The 19,698-nt window shown below is 43.9% G+C and overlaps 1 protein-coding gene across 8 annotated transcripts in view; it reads right to left on the bottom strand.

Moving 5' to 3' along the window:
- The window catches only part of PARD3B (par-3 family cell polarity regulator beta), a 1,028,888-nt gene extending 1,010,732 nt beyond the window's left edge, over positions 1–18,156 (bottom strand). For all 8 annotated transcript variants that reach the window (XM_084998493.1, XM_021075045.2, XM_021075046.2 and 5 more), the window contains exon 1: positions 17,522–18,156. Coding sequence is in view for 6 of the 8 variants with exons in the window: in XM_021075045.2 (XP_020930704.1) it covers positions 17,522–17,641 (120 nt within the window). In the remaining 2 variants the exon portion in view is untranslated. The remainder of the gene's footprint in view (positions 1–17,521) is intronic.
- Between the last annotated feature and the right edge of the window lie 1,542 nt (positions 18,157–19,698).

The raw sequence follows: 19,698 nt of genomic DNA, 5'->3' as shown, positions 1-19,698 counted from the left end.
GAGCTCCTGCCGTGGCTCAGTAGTAGTGAACCTGACTAGTATCCATGAGGTTCAATCCCTGGCCCCACTCAGTGGGTTAAGGATCCAGCATTGCTACAAGCTGCAGTGGAAGTCACAGACAGATCAGATCTGGCATTGTTGTGGCTGTGGTGTAGGCTGGCAGCAGCAGCTCAGACTCAACTCCTAGCCTGGGAACTTCCATATGCCACTGGTGCAGCCCTGAAAAGACCAAAAAAAAAAAAAAAAAATTAAATGCAGATATGATGAACACTTTAAAAGCCAAATATTATTACAGCTTTTCAAACCAGAAATGAAAAAAAGCTACCAACACACCTTAGAGGCTAAGCTATCACATTGCATGAGCTGGAAAAGTGAATACTCCAGACTGAGAAGCCTTGCACAATTGAGACTACTGAATGCCTGCTGGATGATGTCAGTTTAAAAAAAAAAAAAAAAAAGGTATGACAGTGCTCCTTCCAATGGTACTGTAACACCTCAAATGAAACATTTGCTACAAATGTGAAGACAGAGTTAATATCCCATCTGCAGAATTGTACCTTTGCCTTACAACAAATGGATTAATCTACAGATGTACCAAACTTGCTGTTTCTTTTGTATGAGATGATTCTTTGGTGCTGATACTGACTGAAGAATTTTTGTATGTGGATGCCTAATGATAAACACTGGCACTGAAATAGTCAACATGTTGAATAACTTTTTGGAATCTCATGGTTTATACTTAGAACAAGTATGTTGATAGCCGCACTCTCAGTGCAAAAGCAATGGTGGGTAAAGTTTTGGTGCCTTAGCTTGAAGCAGGACAGTAGAACTGGGAGTTCCCATCATGGTTTAGCAGGTTACAAACCCAACTAGTATCTGCAAGGATGTGGGTTCAACCCCTGGCTTCATTCAGTGGGTTAGGGATCTGGCATTGCTGTGAGCTTGGTGTAGGCTGCAGAGGTGTCTTGGATCCCGTGTTTCTGTGGCTGTGGTGTTGGCCGGGAGCTGCAGCTCCAACTCGACCCCTAGCTGGGAACTTCCTTATGCTGCATCTGTGGCCCTAAAAAGGAAAAAAAAGAAAAGAAAAAAAAGAAAGTAAAACTGCTCTAGAAATCTTGTAGTCTTCTACAAAAATGCCACTCATTTGCATTCTTTAAGAAATGGTCAATTTAACTTCAGAATGCCCTTGATGAAGCCACAAAAAGTTTATGAATTTTTGACCCTTGGTTTCACAAATTTTAGAGACTGTATGTGAAGAAATAAAAAGTAGACATAAAAGCACTTCTGCACATGGACATACAATGGTCACCTCAGAGAAAAGCACTCCCATGACTGAGCTGAGCTGAACTAACTGCTGCTTTTTCATGGAGCTCCATTTTCATTTCTAAGAATGACTGACAGACAAACTATGATTATTTATACTTCAGCTTTGGGCATTTTTCACATCAAAAATAAATGATGCGAACCCGGGCACTTCACAAAAAAAACAAATGACAGTATGTGTTGTCAGTAATAAAGCAAAAATTAAAATTTTAGAAAACCATATCCACTACTATGAGCTTGATGGTTTCCCAATGCTTACACCTTTCTGATGAAATTGATGGGACTGTCAATGCATGTGGCTTTTGAAAATGAAATACATCACATGTGGGAGACTGGCATAGCTCAGTGAACCGACGTTTTCCAAGGGACCAACATAATGTTAGGACCTCACACATGGAGAGAAGTACGACACAAGCGAATTACAACAGAGTACGAAAATCTTACTGGTAGGATTTCGGATGCCACAGTGCGACGAATCTTTAAGAAACAACACTTACTGAGATGTCATTCCCAGGTTTATGTTATGTAAGATTTCGTCGTGTGAGCCAACGTGCTTTAGAGATCCTCTTTGCTGGCCTGATGAAGCAATAAGTCATGTTGGGAATCCACATGATGTGGAACTCCAAGTGACCTCGAGGAAAGGAATGTGACCTCTAAGAGCTGAGTGTGGCCTCTAGCTAGTGGCCAGTAAAAGCCAGGGCTCTCAGTCCTATAGCTGCAAGGAATGAATGCAGCCAACCACCTGAGTGAGCTTAGAATCTGATTCTTCCCAGTCAGACCTCCTGAGACTGCAGTCTAGCTTTTGTCGCTGTCATAGCTGGCAAGATTCTAAGAAGGGGACTCAGCTAATGGTACCCACAGAAAGGGGGATGTGATCAATGTACAGGAAAGGAATGAAGATAGAAACAAACCATTGCGTGTTGGATCGGCACATAGTATACAAAAAGCTTACCTACGATGATCTGAGAAAGCTGTGACAATGCTCCTCCTTCTTCCAGCTACATATCTCTGTGAGGCAGGATTTTTCTTCATGTATTTCAACCAAAACAACATACTGTGACAGACTGAATAAGCAAGCAGGCACATTGGAGAATGCAGCTAACAAGCAAACATCAAAGGGACTGGGAAAAATGTTACCCAATGCCACTCTTCTCCCTAAATTTTTCTTTTGCTTTGAAAAATATAGTTATTTTCATGACAGTGAGTGATCTTGTTATGGGCTCGTTCTTCTAAATCAAATATATTTTTTAAAAAATTCTCAGTTAATTTAATTTCTGATACGGTAAATACAGATAGGTACAACCTGCACAGAAAATCTCCTTCAGGTGCCCTAAAACATCAGAGTGAACAGGGGTGTTGTGACCGGTCAGTTTGAGAACTGCAGTAATATACCCATTTCCTTTACATGGTACTCATTTACCCATTTCCTGCACACTCCCTTCTCCTGTCTTTCATTCATCTACATCCTATCAACTTTCGCATCTGGCCATTCCAGCCTACTGGGATCTTTCTCCCTTAGTGCCTGCAGAGCTCCTCTGGTACCTGGTGGCTTTCACTAAGTATACATGTCTCTCCAACTGAACTGTGAAAGCCCTGAGGGAAGGAGATGTGTATGGCACAGGACAGGTGTTCAAAAACACTCTCAGGGAGTTTCCATTGTGGCTCAGCAGTAATGAACCCGACTAGCATCCATGAGGATGCAGGTTCGATCCCTGGCCTCTCTCAGTGGGTTAAGGATCCAGTGTTGCCTTGAGCTGTGATGTAAGTCACAGATGGGGCTCAGATCCCATGTTGCTGTGGCTTTGGTATAGACCAGCAGCTGTAGCTCTGATGTGTCCCCTAGCCTGGAAACTGCCAATATGCTGAGGGTGTGGCCCTAAAAAGCAAAAAAAATATTTTCTACCATTCTGTGGGTTGTCTTTTCATTTTGTTTAGGGTTTCCTTTGCTATGCAGAAACTTTTCAATTTAATTAAGTCCCAATTGTTTATTTTTGTTTTTATTGTCATTACTCTAGAAGGTGGACCTGAGAAGATATTGCTGTGGTTTATGTTGGAGAGTGTTTGGCCTATGTTTTCTTCTAAGAGTTTTATAGTATCTGGTCCTACATTTAGGTCTTTAATCCATTTTGAGTTTATTTTTTTACATGTGGCTGTCCAGTTTTCCCAACACCACTTGTTGAACAGACTGTCTTTCCTCCACTGTATATTTTTGCCTCTTTTGTCATAGACTAGTTGACTGTAGGTGCATGGGTTTAATTCTGGGCTTTCTATCCTGTTCCACTGATCTGTATTTCTGTCTTTGTGCCAGTACCATTTGGTTTTGATGACTACAGCTTTGTAGTATAGTCTGGTCAGGGAGCCTGATTCCTCCAGCTCCATTTTTCTTTTTCAGGATGTCTTTGGCTATTCTGGGTCTTTTGTGCTTCCAAACAAACTTTAAATGGGCAGAAGATCTAAACAGATAATTCTTCAAAGAAGATATACAGAGGCCAAAAAACACATGAAAAGATGTCCAACACCACTCAGCATTAGAGAAATGCAAATCAAAACCACTATGAGGTACCACTTATACCAGCCAGAATGACCATCATCAAAAAGTCTGTGAACAGTAAGTGCTGGAGAGGGTGTGGAGAAAAGGGAACCCCATTACACTGTTGGTGGGATTGTAAATTGGTACAACCACTGTGGAAAACATTATGGAGATTCCTCAGAAAACTAAAAGTAGAATTAACATTTGATCCAACAATCTCACTCCTGGGTATCTATCCAGAGAAAACCATGACTCAAAAAGACACATGTACTCCAATATTCACTGCAGCACTATTTACAATAGCCAAGACATGGAAACAACCTAAATGTCCATTGACAGAGGAGTGGACAAGAAGATGTGGTACACATACACAATGGAATATTACTCAGCCATTAAAAGGAAAGAAGTAACGGCATTTGCAGCAACATGGATGGACCAAGAAATTATCATGCTAAGGGAAGTCAGACAGCAAGACACCAACATCATATGCTATCACTTACATGTGGAATCTAAAAAAAAGACACAGTGAACTTCTTTGCAGAACAGATACTGACTCACAGACTTTGAAAAACTTAAGGTTTCCAAATGAGACACATTGGGGGGTGGGTGGATGTGGTGGGGGTTTGGGATGGAAATAAAACTGGGTTGTGATGATCATTGTACAACTATAAATGTAATAATATTCATTCAGTAATTTTTTTAAAAAAGCCAAAAAAAAAGTTTTTTTAAACTTCTTATAGACTGAATAGGAATTCAATCCATATAAGCCCCTGGGCTTCAATCAATGCTCAAGGAAATCAGGCCATAAAGGATGTGGGATGAGACAGAATATAGGACAAATGGGAGTTTCAACAAGGTCACCTGGAGAGGCAGATGAAAGCAAGGGCACAGATACCAAAATGTGGAAGTGGATAAGATAGTAGTAAATTATATGAGACTATAGGACCTTTATTGCTCAATAAAACAAAAAGTCATTTATCTGTGGACCATCTTAGAGCAGAAATTTGAGAACTAAAGAGTAACATGGTGGGGAAGGCAATGGGGAACCGACAGAATTTTCACAAAGTCTCTTATTATAAAAGCTGGGGGAAAAATGCATTTAACTGAATAGCAATTGCTATGAGTTGAACAGTTCCCCCCAAGAGATGTGCTGAAGTCCTAACCAACCCTTGGTACCTGTGAATGTGACCTTATTAAGAAAGAGGGTCTTTGCAGATGTAACACCTTAGGTTAGGTCATTCGAGTGAACCCCAACCTGATTTGATGTGTGTTTTAACAAGAAAAGACAGAGAGGGAAGGTGGCCACATAAAGATGGAGGCAGAGGTTGGAATTAGGCTGCCATAAGCTAAGGAATGCCCAGGCCCATTAGAAGCTGCAAGGGGCAAGGAAGTCTCCCCGCCCACAGGCTTCAAAGGGAGAGGCAGCCTGCCAACACGTGGATTCTGGACCCCTAGCCTCAGAGCAGCGAACAAATGTCTGTTGTTTTAGGCCCCCCCAGCTTGTGGCGTGTTGGCACTGCAGTCCTTGGAAACTAAAACATCTGTGGGGTGAGGGACTCCTCCCCATCCATGGCCACATTTCCAAATAGTTCTCCTGACCCACAAAGATGGAAGAGGGAGAAAGAGCTGCAGTGCCAATTTAGTAGCAGCAACGATAAAGAAAAAAAAAAAAATTTTTTTTTTTTTTTTAACTAGAGATTTCTGAACTGAAGTTTTATTTTTTTAAGGTTCCGGGAAAATGTCACTGATCAAATGCTGCTGTCAAAACTCAAGCGCACTGACTAGAAATGCACCTATAAATACAGACGAGGAGGATTTATCCAGTTTGCATTTCCTCAATTCTTTGCTACAAAAGGAAGTAATTCAGAACCTAACATTTAAAGTTACCAATCCTATTACTGTGCCATGATGAAAGAACTATGGGGTGGCAAGTAAAACCCTTTCAGCTTCTCCAAGATTTTACCAAGCCACCTGGACTTCTGGGCCACGGTGACTCTGACCTCATGTGATGGACACTCACATTTTATCTTATCTGTAAAAAACACTTGGCCTTATAGACTATAATTTAAACTCTTGTGATACAGCCTCGATGTTAGAAATTTATCTTCAACTCATGCTTTATTTCAATCAAAAAAAAAAAAAAAAGTGGGATCTTAGAGCTGTGGAGATTTCCAGAGTCATTTGATTTGATGACCATCCAATGTCCCCTAACCATCCCCAGCGGCTTTCTAACAACAGGCCTTAATGCATTACTGGGGAGTGAAATCAATTTAGTATATCCCAACTACTTTTTTTAAAAAAATAAAACAATAGCATAAAAAGTAAGCTGATATCATTTAGAGTAAAAGTAAGCAACCTATCGAAATGTATTTCATTTGTATGTATGTGCTGTGGGTATTGTGTCATAAAGTAAACCCTATTACTGCTGTATTTAACAGTCCACATCCTGGAAGAAAAGAAATGGTTCACTCAAACTGGGCACTTACAGAGTTCCCGTCGTGGCACAGTGGAAATCCAACTAGGAACCATGGTGTTGCCGGTTTGATCCCTGGCCTCACTCAGTGGGTTAAGGATCCAGCATTGCCGTGAGCTGTGGTGTAGTCACAGACACAGCTCGGATCCGGCGTTGTTGTGGCTGTGGTGGAGGCTGGCAGCTACAGCTCTGATTCGACCCCTAGCCTGGGAACCTCCATATGCCGCAGGTGCGGCCCTAAAAAAAAAAAAAAAAAGACAAAAAGACAAAACAAAACAAACTGGGCACTTAGGAGATTACCAAAGAAACGATTTGTAAAGGTTTGCACAGGGTTAAAGGAAGACATCAAGGGACAGCACTCCTAAGTAGAGAGGCCTGGGCTTCATCCGGTACCCAAGGGGCCAGGGAAAGGAGTGGACACCCAGAGGATGGGGAGAGGCGTAGAGGAAGGGCTGCCAGACCGGACCCATGTCCTCTAGCAAAGGGAGGCAGCCAACCCACAGTGACCTGGCAGGAAGGTCACTCCTCTGGGGCTGATCCCAACTAGACACCAGAGAGCAAGAGAATCCGCACTGCTCAGCCTCTCGGGGCCACAGAGAGGGATGGAGAAAGGTAAGCAGTGAGTGGGCCAGGAGAGGCGAACGGAGGGCTTTCAGCTACTGCGACTCCATCACAAACGTCTGAAAGCCAACAATAGGGTTCACACCTTCATCAACTCCGTCTGACCACTTCTATTTATTTCTAGATGCCACATTTTTTCCACATCTGCCTTCCATCCCACTCTTGAATCAAGGCTCTAACCCAAGGCCAAAAAGCTGATCCCAAAGATTGGCGCCTTTCTGAATTCAGGATGTATGATCTCAGCCAGGCCCTCGCACACTCCCCAGCCAGGTTTTTATCCATCCCCACTCTCCCACCTCTGCTACTCCCATATCTGGGGTTTCCTAAAGGGCAGACCATGGCTCACTGGGCTCTGGGCCCACAGGCCACCATGCCTACAACACAAGTGTACTCACTGAGGTGCCTGTTAACAGTGAAGGGGGGAGTTCCCGTTGTGGCTCAGCAGTATCAAACCTTACTAGTATCCAAGAGGATATGGGTTCGATCCCTGGCCTCACTCAGTGGGTTAAGGATCTGGTGTTGCCATGAGCTGTGGTGTACGTTGTAGACATAGCTCAGATCTGGCGTTACTGTGGCTGTGGTGTTGGCCAGAGGCTACAGCTCTGATTCGACCCATAGCCTGGGTACATCCATGTGCTGTGGGTGTGGCCCTAGAAAAATAAAAAAAAAGAAGGAGAGAGTGAAGGGGTAAACCACAGACTGCTCTCTGTCCTCATTTCCACCCATCCTTCCCTCACCCCAGATAGTCAACTCCCAGGTCTGATTTCTTTGCCCCTCAAAATCTCCAAGCCTGTTTCGTCCCCTGCTTCCATATATCCAACCTCCAGTCCCTCAGCCAGGACACGGACCAGTTCTCCACCTCCAGCCTCAGCTCCCTCTGTCTCCATCCGCCAGTGCAACAGACTAAAAAAGCCAAGCAGGAGTTCCCACTGTGGTGCAGCAGAAACGAACCCGACTAGGAACCACGAGGTTACGGGTTCCATCCCTAGCCTTGCTCAGTGGGTTAAGGATCCGGGGTTGCTGTGAGCTGTGGTGCAGGTCGCAGACACAGCTTGGATCCTGCATTGCTGTGGCTGTGGCATAGGCTGGCAGCTACAGCTCCAATTAGACCCCTAGCCTGGGAACCTCCATATGTCATGGGTGTGGCCCTAAAAAAGACAAAAAAAAAAAAAAAGGCCAAGCAGACAATATCAACAATATCGCCACCCTGCCAGGAATGCTCCACTGACTCCAGGCTCTTTAGATAATCAGAGCAAAGGCTTCCTGGCTGGGACCCCGCCTCATTCTTCCAGCCGCATTCTTCCTATTCCCTCTCACAATCGCCCCTGGGAAACATTCTGCGATGCCATCTCTTCCCTGATTCCCCGACTCCCCTACCCCCTCTCCAGAAACACTTCTTTACCTTCAGTCAGAGGCAGGCTTCTTCTCTCTCTCCAACGCCCTCCCCACCACTGTGCTGCTGGCAAATGTCTATTCATCCTTCTCAACCCTGCCCAACTTCCCCACCTCTCCCTGCACCAAAGTCAAAGCCAAGGACTCCCTACGTTCACAGCCCCAGGGCCCTTCTACCACACTGTGCCATTTATTTACATTCTTCTCTCTGCCCTTTTAGTCTATAAGCCTGATGGGGGTGAGGACTATGCCTTATTTTATTCTCTGTCCCCAGCACAAAACACAATGCTTGACCCAATGACAGTCTATATCTTCGAAGTGCCCGAAGTGACCTTTGGATGGTTAGATGATTGTAAGCCACCCTAGCAAAATATCCACTACCTGGAGGTCTGACTAAGGGCTTGCTGAATGCATGACATACATTTTTATGCGGTGCAGATGGGGGTAAGAGATTGCAGTTATTTCCCATCATGCCTAAGTCAGGTACCCCACCCTCTCTCTGCATCCCTTCCCCCCAACGGGCCACTTATCTGTAAATAGGGAGGAGCACAAATTACATCTCCACATCCCTTGTCGAAAGCCCATCTTTGCCTAGAGGTCCTCTCTAAGGTTCATATCTCTATAAATAAAGAACAGTGGCAAGACTTACTACGTCTCCCTAAAAAGGTCTCAGGAGTCCGATATCAGAAATCCCTGGGAACCCTTCCTTTCTGCCTCAAATGAGGCTCTACAATGGATCTGATCCTTTCCCCTGTCGGTGTTGCTCTCTGGTCTTGCTGATAGTGGTGTAGCCAAGAGTTGTAGACATCTCTTCTGTTATCTGCCCTCATCCCCGAGTCGGTCCCCCCAGTCCCTCGTGCAGGGCCCAGGACCATCTGATGCATTTAATAGGCTCACCGTGAGGCAGAGCACAGGAACAGTATAGGGCGTAGTTATCTGGATGATACTTGGCACTGAATCTGATAGAGGCTAAATTGAGAATGAAACCTCTCTCAGTATCATGCCATTCCATCTCACTGCAATCCAAAGAGTGAGAGTCTGGCAATCAAAAAACGGTAGAGCCCAGAGATGGGAGGCAGACCTACTTTGGCAGCCCCAAGGTACAGATACAGTGCCTTTCAAAAATAATCTGCCTAGGTTGAGATAGTCGAGAATCATCTGCAAATCAACATGAAATTAATGAACAGGACAATGAAAATCAACCCTTGTTCAAACAGAAGGGAGAGCGCTGCACACAACTTCGAAAAACAAAAACATTATGATGCTTTCCTTAGCTGAAAATGCGGAACTACAGAGCACTCAGTCTTAAAAATCTGCGGAAGTGAGTCAACCTGTCAGAAACAGGTTGAAGCTGTTATTTAAGACAATCAGTGTGCCAGATATAATAGACCACTAAACTACTGCCTACGGCAAATGTGGATGTGATGAGGTACTTGAAGATAATCAAGAGAAAAGTTGCATTTAGACTTTCTTTTTAAAAAGAAAGTCATATAAAACTGCACATAAAAATTTCGAACTTACAAAAGTGTTGAATACAAGGTCATTCTCATTTTTATGAAAGAAAGCGATGTGAAATTTGATGTAATTTCATAAGCATTTCTGGTATGCATATTATATATCAGGTACTGTGCTAAAAATAGGAATAGGAAAATAAATAAACCCATTCTTTGTTCCTGAATAATCCACAGCATAGGAGGGGGAGAAAATGAGGGCCCTATGGAGTAGAGCCTGGCTCGCTGCTCTCCTATATCCCAGTGGATTACTTTCCAGGGCCCACTGCAGCTCATACGTGCACACGGCCAGTTTCTCCAGTGGACTGCCCGCAGAAGTGATGTCTGCCACTCCCAGACCAGGCCCCAAGTCCCCTGCAGCATCCTCCACACTCCCTGTTCATCAGTTAGCCCAGCGCAGGGATCCACAGAAAACCTGAAAGTCAAAAGGGAATGGCAGGCAGGGGTTTGTATGAGGCACAGCCCCCACCTCCCACCCTGGAGGAGAACCCTCTGCTTTGATAAACCACTGTCATTTGGGAGCTGTCTGTTCAGTTAGTAGACTCTGACCAAAAGACGGTATAATGCAAGATGTAGTTTTCAAAATGAATGCAGGGCCTGGGAACTCTAAGAACACAAGAAGGAGGCCCCTGAGGGATGGCGAGGGGGAAGGGGAGGGAGTGAATTCCTAGAGGAGAGGTAACTGAGACTCATCCCAAAGATGAGCATGGTTTACCCGGGGTGTGGGAAAGGGTGAGACCACCACACTGCATGTATGAATGAAAAGGGTAAAAAGGGATAAAGAAGCTGCTGGACTGGTAAGCAAAGGGGGTGTGCACCTAAAACCAATGGAGAGCCATCTAAACATTCCCAGCAGTACCCCAGACATGACCGGACTGGCAGCTGTAAGGTCCTCAATGGAGAGTGGTTTGGAGGAGTTGGGAGCTAGTAAAGGCAGGAAGGCCAGTTAAGGATCTGCTGCAATTCCCCAAGGCAGAAAGGAGAAACGCATGCTTTGGGGTGGAAAGGAGGAAGCGGATCTGATATCACCAGGAAGCCTCAAAGGAACTTTCTGGCCAACTAGAGAGAGAGTGGAATGTGGAGGAGAAGAGGTCAGCGAGGAATGAAGGATTTCCAGGCTTCTGAATTAAATGGCCAGGTGAATAAGGCTTCTAGAAATGGAGAAACACACCCTCTCCAGCATTTATTGATTGTAAACGTTTTGATGATGGCCATTCTGACCAGTGTAAGGGGATACCTTATTATAGTTTTGATTTGAATTTCTCTAATAATTAGCAGTGTTGAACATCTTTTCATGTGCTCTGTGGACATCTGAATGTCTTTTTTGGAGAAATCCCTATTTAGATCTTCTGCCCATTTTTCGATTGGGTTTTTTTTTTTATATTGAGCTGCATAAGCTGTTTGCATATTTTGGAGATAAATCTCCTGTCAGTTGCTTTGTTTGAAAATATTTCTCCTATTCTGTGGGTTGTCTTTTCATTTTGTTTTGTTTTGGTGGGAATATAAACTGGTACAACCACTATGGAAAAGAGTATGGATGTTCCCTAAAAAACTGAAAAAACAGAGCTACCATATGACCATACAATGCACACGATCCACTCCTAGACATATATGTAGAGAAAACCTCAGTTTGAAAAGATATATGTACCCCAATGTTCATTGCAGGACTACTGCAATAGCCAAGACACGGAAGCAATCTAAATGTCCACTGACAAAGGAATGGATAAAGAAGATGTCACATATATAAATATATATATACACACACACGGACTATTAGCTATAAAAAAGAATGAAATAATGCCATTTGCAACAACATGGATGGACCTAGAGATTATCACACTAAGTGAAGTCAGTCAGAGAAAGACAAATTATCACGTGACATTACTTACATGTGGCATCAAAAATAATACAAATGAACTTATTTACAACACAGAAACAAACTCACAGACTTAGAAAACAAACTTACAGTTACCAAATGGAAAAGGTGAGAGGGGAGGAATAAATGAGCAGTTTAGGATTAACGTATACACATTACTATATATAAAATAGATAATCAACAAGGACCTACTGTATAGCCCAGGGAACTCTACTCAATAGTCTGTAATAACCTATCATGGAAAAAAAATCTGAACAAGAACAGATATATGTATACGTATAACTGAATCACTTTGTTGTACACCTGAAAATAACACAACATCGTAAATCAATCATATTCCAATATGAAATAAAAATTGAATTAAATTTAAAAAAAAAAGAAATGACAAAACAGGCTACAAGAGAAAGGGGACAAACAGACATACAGAGAACAGGCTGGGCTTGAACTGTATATGGGACTGAGGTGGTAAAAGTCTACAGGTGGTGGATATTGGGGTCTTTAGCAAGTTCAGGGCTATAAGTGTGTGTTTGGGGGTAGCTGAAGCCATGGAATGATTGGAACCTGATCGAGAGAAAGGGCAGAACCCTGAGGCGCCAGCACCCAAGGAAACAGTATTGGGAGCACCTGCAAAGATATAGAAGAGAGAGAGATGTGTAAAAATCCTGGAGAGCTCATGGGTAGAGATGGTTTTAAAGGTGGGATGTCATCAAAAATAAGGACTGAGGAGGTCCTGTTGTTGCTCAGATGGTTAAGGACCTGATATTTTCTCTGTGAGGATGCAGGTTCAATCCCTGGCCTCACTCAGGGGCTTAAGGAACCAGCACGGCCACAAGCCACGGTGTAGGTCACAGATGTGGCTAGGATCAGGTATTTCTGTGGCTGTGGCACAGGCCCGTATGCCACAGGTGTGGCCATAGAAAAAAAGAGGGACTGAAAAGTAACCATGGGCTTTAGCTATCAGATCGTGATAATCTTGAGAGCACTTTAGATGGAGAGCAATAACTTATACTCATCTCTTGGGCAGGTAATAATGGAAACCAGGGCAAAATGATTTCTTCTAGAGAGAAAGTGGTGGTGTCCTCAGTGTCAAAGGATGGTGGCTATGTGGGAGAGTAAAGTCCAGTATTATCAGAGCTTCTGATTCTTTTCTCCAGAAAAGAAGAGAGAAACCTGGATTTTTGCATGAAATTTCAAAATATTTCAACATGGCAACTAAGTCGAAATACAACACTGAGCCGAACTAAAACAAGACAAAACAAAAAAGCTGTCTGTGGGTCATAGCAGGGCCCATGAGCCCTGTGTTTGCAAACTTAGAGACAGCCTGTGCAAGTCAAGAAACAAAACCAAAACCAATTCAGAGGCATGTGCCTGGTCAATGGTCAGTCCTATCCACACACTGGATAGAGCATCTAGTCCACACACTGGGAGAGGAAAAACCAAACAGAAAATAAAGCACTCGAGTTGGTCAATGCCCAATAAATTGAAAAGCATTTTGGGAACCCAGTGTGGTCCTAATTTATGTACATAGGAACCCAAAAATCTAGCAAGACATCAAAAGCTGAAAAATTCAGGATTTCAAGAGTTCTAGCCTATTCCGCCAAGCTAGATCGACAATATCTAACCATATTCTTGTTATTATATACAAATTCTTAGATTGACCTCATAATTAACTTAGGAATGGAGTGGTTGCTCTCATCTTGTTCAGATCTGGGAAGCTGGCCTCAACTTGTAAAACAAACACATTATTCAAAATATCTGAATATAGAAGAGATTCATTTTGAAAGTCAATCAGATGTTTCTTAAAATAAAAACTACCCTCATATACACAGATCCACAAATCTTAAAAACTCCATCACACCCACTACCCCATGAACCCAATGTTCATTTCTCATTCATTTCAACTCCTGAACACACACACACACACACTATGCAGTCTCATACACACTTTTATTTCTCAACAAATCTTTCCTTTATTTACTTGCCTATAAAGTGAATGTTTAATTTAAGAAATTATTTGAGCACCTGCCCTGAGAATTCATTCAGAGTAGGAGCAGGAAGACAGTGCAGAATGGCTGGTCTATAGATGTCTAAGACATAGAACCTGCCATCAAAAGAAATGAAGAATCAAATGAGTTTAGTGATGCCAAAAAGAGCAGTGGTAGTAGATTAGTTTCGTGGTTCTCAACCCTGGCTGGACATCTGTATCACCTGGAGTACTTTTTAAAATACCTGTGCCCAGGCTCCACTCCAGACCCAATGAACGAGAATTTTGGAGAAAGGGACTCAGGCATTTGTATTATTTAAAATGTTAAACGTTAAAATTAGAGGTAACTAATGATCAGACGGGGTTTGGAGCTCTGCAGGAGATGGCTCAATTCCCCATTCACCAGTGACATGCAATTTTGATGATAAATTAACTAATTACTCAATGATCCCCACCTTGACTACTCACGACAATCTCCTCTCTACTAACTACTTAACTAAATTGGATTTAGAGCCTTGGACAAGGATAAAGTACAGGATCCAAGGACAAGCAACCCCATAATTCTTGCCCCTTGTTAATTCACCTCCCCAATAGAGTTCATCAAATGGCAGGGAGCGGGGAGGCCGCAGACACCTCAAAGTCCCAGATTTCAGAACATAATTAAAGCCTTCCCAAAGTCGCCCTCAGTTTCTTCAGCATTTAACTTACTTCTGGCCTTATCTGATCGCTGATTCAGTGAGTTCCCCACATTCCACCAATAGGACTGTCTTGGTTATTTTCTCAGTTGGAAGCGGCTACTTCTCTGCTGCTGCCCACAAAAGCCAGAACGGCCTTCTCGGGCTTCACTTAGCCTTCAAACTGTAGAAGCCGCAACTCTGTCCTCAATCTTGAAATCTGCCTTTCTCCCACCTAAATTATTCAGAACCCCCGGAGGAAAAGGGTTTAATTTACATTCACGTTCTCGCTATTTTTTTTTTTTTTTCTTTATCTCTTGCCCTCTCTACCTGGATCTTTCAGAGATCTTGCCCTATTTTTCCGTTTGGGATTTAGACTGAGGAAGAGTATTGCAATACTTGTCCCAGAAATCAGGCTTCTCCCTATAACATATACTGCAAAAGATGAAATCAAGAGGAGTCTGTAGATGCCCTATCCCTCTGCAGGAAACAAAACTGCTCTCTTTAGGTTAAAAGGTAGTGTAGCAGTTTGTAGATGGAATTATCTTTTTCAAACAAACTGGAGAAAAAAATAAATAAGATGGATCAATTCCACTGCATAATGAGCTACTAGGCTATGCAGTCAATGACTGAGAATAAGAACCTGGAGACAAAGTTCCTGGGTTCAAATCTCAGTTCTACCATGTACTAATCATACTTCTGTGTTTCTTTTTCCCCTGTCTGTAAAATGAGACTATTAGTACCTACTTCATGAAGTTAATTCAGTTAATACATGCAATGCACCTAGAATAGTGCATGCACCAAGTAAGCGCAATTCATGTTGGTTGTTATGTTATTTTTTTTTACTGAGTTAGGGCTTAAAAATTTGCTGTCCAGTGGAACTAGCCTTTTAATCTTTCACTGATTGAAAGAACGTAAATTTAAGACAAATTATTTTTCAAACTGAATTTTGACATTCCTGGTCTTTTCCGATCATTTTCTAAATTCGATGGATTTTATCAGAGTACTTCTTGACATTTTAGTTCCATTAGGAATACCATTTAATATTAGTTAAGCCTTGTTTTGATTACAATGCTATTTAAAATGAAACTATGAGAGAGGAATATTTTGGGAGGGAAAAATATCACTTGCCACTTATTAAATTGAGATTTTTAAAAGCCGAAGAAGAGAGGGAGGATTTATAAGTTACAGGAGACCTTTAAATGTCATATTCACTAATATATAAATGTAAACACAGAAAAATGTTATGTCTGGTAATAATAGTAAACTGATCAATACCATTACATTATGGGAATCTGTGATATTATAAATTATGCTTTCAGTCCAGAATATCAATAGCTTTTTAACATCTTTTAAAATCAAATTACAATGCATTAAATATGATAGAGTTAGTTCCCCATATGTTATTTACAAACTTATATAGCTGACTTCTATTACTTGGACAGCTCCAGGTACTAAACTTCTAAATACAGAAGGTTTTAGAAATAAATTTTTTTAATAATGATTAAAAAATAAGTTTATCATCTCAGTAAAATAACCCTTCAATGAGATCTATTTTAATAATTTGTCTAGAATAATGCTGCTACTTTTAACCTTAGCTTACTTTCAGAAGTTAGGGAAATATGATTTCAAAGACAACTTGAAACTAGTTGTGTAATTCTCAGTTTTTAACTGAATTATACAATATAAACAGCACATGCTACTGTAACAATGGAAAAAAAAACTTTTGAATGGATACTCAGTTTTATTAGCCACTTTGATATTTTTTCACTTTTTGCCTCAATTCCATTAGTAAACCATCCAGCTTTGGAGATGATATTTAATATATTAACAGGCCATTCATTATGCTCTTCTCCAACTCTTGACTGTTCAGAGCAGCTCACACATGTATTCATCCAGACAATTTTTTCCTGTATAATAACTCTTAGTGGAGGCACAGAAAGTGCAAAGATTTTCTTGGATGCCTCAACTGCATATTTAGAAGAAACAAAATTGCTTTTATGCCTTGGGTAACCTAGAAGACATTAAAAGAAATTACCTCTTCCTATCATTAAATTGCCCAACGCATTAATTCTGCAGTTCCCACAGCACGAGAACAAACATTAAGAGAACAAATGGCCTCTAAGGCAAGAGTTTATGACTTGTCCTGTTTGAGGAGGATTTGGGGCAAACAAGATGTCCCAACTAAGGATTCAGAAAATGGAAAGATGCTCTTGAATGCCTCCAGTTAAAGGTGCCATCGAAGAAGACGGAGAGGCCCAGCCTGTTAGCCAAACACCTGTGTTCCAGAGTCCAGCTAGGTCTTCTGAACATGCACTGCAGATTAAACACTCTTCCAGAGCTTCACTTAATTTTCTTTTGTTCCTGACTTCAGGAACAGAGCTGGGGAATAGTCTTGGTCCTCATTTCAAAAGTCACTCCAGACCTGACACAGTCTACACATGTCCACAGAATGTGTGATGTTAAAGTAAAACCAGCAAAGTGTAGACCGGTTGGTGTAAAGCAAACAGCATCCTTCCATCTGACATCCTGCATAATCATTATGGGAGGGCAGCCCAGGAGGCTGAAATTCCAAGGGCCCAATCAGTTACAACTTCTGAGTGTCTGTTACTTGAACCAATCAACTTTCTAGCCCAAGGAGTAGAAGCGGAGCAGGCCTCTGGGCAGGTCAAAAATCACGCCTGAGGTGAGCAGCACCTTCAACCTTTCCCTAGAGATCTGTTCACTCAAACAACTTCTAAAGCAGTCAATGCTTCACAAATTCCAGGGGCCATTCCAATCACCTGGAAGCTTGTTGAAAAGCAGATTCTGAGGCCATGAGTTTGGACTAGGGCACCAGAGGGTGCATTTCTAACGAACCCTCCAGTGATTCTGATGCTGCGGTTCTTCCCACCATCCACGGAGAAGCAAGGCCCACAGTCGCCCATAGATACTCAGGTCACTCATATTAGCAACATACAAAAGTTGAGGCCACAGGTCTCGACAAATCAAGCACCCGGGCGCTCTGCGTCCCCAGGGCTTCCCACCCTGTCCTGGGGCACCTGGCAGGTGCCAGGGCCGCGGAGCGCTCCCAGGTGACCCGCCCGTGGCCGCGCCCCTCCTCCGCCCCGCCCGCGCGCCCCCAGCGCCGCGCCCACCTTCTCCCGGGTCTTCAGGTATCGCTGCAGCGCCTGCTGCGTGAGCTCCCGGACGTGCAGCTGGCCCTCCTTGCAGGGCACCACGATGCCGGTCTTACCGAAGCACACGGTCACTTTCATCCTGGTCTGCAGGCGACCACGCCGGGCCGGCCGAACAGGTGTCTAGGCCGGCGGACACAGCCCTCACTTTCCGGGGGCGCCCTGCGAGGGCGGGCACGGAGACCCGGGCGCCTCTCCCCAGCGCCCCTAAGGGCCGGGAACTCAGAGCAGCGCCCTTTCGCCGCGGACTGGCGGCCGCCGGCGGGCGGGAATCAGGGAGAAGGCAGCAGCGGGAAGGGCTACCTCCCAGGTGGCGGGGGCTCGGGGACCCGGCGGTCCCGGGACCGGGATGCCCCTCTTGCTCTTGCTCCGGCCCGGCCCAGGCAGCTGCTCAGCGCCCGCCAAAGCGAAACTGCCGGCCCAGCCTGGCCCTCGCCCTGGCCCTGGTGGCGGCAGCGGCGGCAGCCGGGCGGCCGGCCCCAGGCCCCGGGCTAGAGTGGGCGGCGGCGGCGGCGCGCGGGGCCGGAGTTGGGAGGAAAGTTTTGCGCCGGATCCCAACTCCTCCGCGGCGCGCGGCGCTCTAGGCTCCTGCGGCCCTGGGGCCGGCCTGGGCCCGGCTCTTAAAGGGGCCGCGGCGCTCCCCGGCCCTGCCGTGCACTCAGTGGCGCGGGGCGGGGGCCGTGCGGGGCGGTAACTGGAGCCCGGAGACTCGTCCCCTCCCTCAGTCTCTCCCTGGCTCTGTCCCTCCCGCTCACACATGGAGTTCTAGGGAATTGTAACGGGACCTCAGAACTCCCCACCGGGGGATTGAAACCGGATCTCATAAAGTACACTCGAGGGAATAGCTGGGAGCTGCAGAGCTACACCCTTAAAACGAGGGGATTGGAGCAAGATTCGAGAAGAGCCGGGGAGCAGGTGCTTCTCGCCACGCCCACAAATACTCCCCAAGGCTGAAGGCTCACAGGTACTGAACTGCAGGGTTGGCCCCAAGGGCCTATTAGGAACTTGGTCCTAAGGACAGCTTCTCGCCTGCTCTCTGAAGCCCTGAGACAGAAAAACTGAAGGGATTCTTGGAGACAACGTGGGATTGGAACCGTTAAGGATGAGAACGCTCAGTATTCCCCCAAAGGTTACATTCAGACCCAGATATGACTGCATGTGTTCACATATATCCTTCTGAAATGTGCTTCCTGTTGTTTGTTTAACTAGAAAAAAAAATTAACACGTTTAGGTTCATGATTTCGGCAGGTGTGTATCCATCATCAAATGAAATTGGCATATCTTGGGGGGGGTGTCAAAAATAGCATTTGTACCATTCTTAGCTCACACATCAGTGAGCTTCTTTGAGCCTAATAACAAGTTTGTAAAGTAGGAATTACATTTCTCATATTATCGTGAAAGAACAGTACCCAGGGAAGTTAAGGGAATGAACTGACCATGGAATTAGTTATGCTAAGAGGAACTTCATTCTTCCAAACCTCTCCCACACCGTTTTCTTACAAGTTCCTCTAGGCTACATCATGCATTTCTCTAAATTAAAAAAAAAAAAAAAATTTCCTATGTCAAGATGCACTTAAATTGAACTTGACGTGCCTATGACAGTAAAACAAAGCACAGGAGATTAAATTAACAAACTCATGGGTTTTGAGAGGTTATATTTGTTAATTCATACATGTCATATATATATATAATATGGTATGTACAGGGCCTTTTATCAGGTCAATGGCATCAAAGAGGATCATGCAGACTAAGTTGATTTGAGGAAGACATATATTAGTATTATTCTGGTCACTAATCCAATGCAAACTAACTTAAATAAACTGAAGACAGGATCTATTTTCTTATAAAATCAGAAGAGCCAAAGAGTGTTCCTTTAAGGCAGATTGAATCCAGAAACCCAAACAATGTCCTTAGAGGCTATTTCTTTCCATCTCTTGGCTCTGTGTCCCTCTGTTGCCACCATTCTCAGGCTCTCCCCAAAGGGGGCAAAGATGGCCACCCCCACTGTTTCAGGTTTACATAGCCTTAAAGCCAGCCATCTAAAGCATCTCTGAGCCTTTTGCTGGCGAGGACTTGCATATCCAAGCTTAAGTCACATAAGCCCCCTCTGGCGAAATGAATACAACTGTGGCTGGCCA

Source organism: Sus scrofa, chromosome 15, assembly GCF_054392235.1.
Source record: "Sus scrofa isolate SSC_HxYL_T2T_F1_AM1 chromosome 15, Sscrofa_HxYL_maternal_Yorkshire_Landrace_v2.0, whole genome shotgun sequence".
In the NCBI taxonomy this organism is placed as follows: domain Eukaryota; kingdom Metazoa; phylum Chordata; class Mammalia; order Artiodactyla; family Suidae; genus Sus; species Sus scrofa.
Note: the sequence above shows the minus strand (reverse complement) of the source record. Positions and strands in the feature narration are given on the sequence as shown.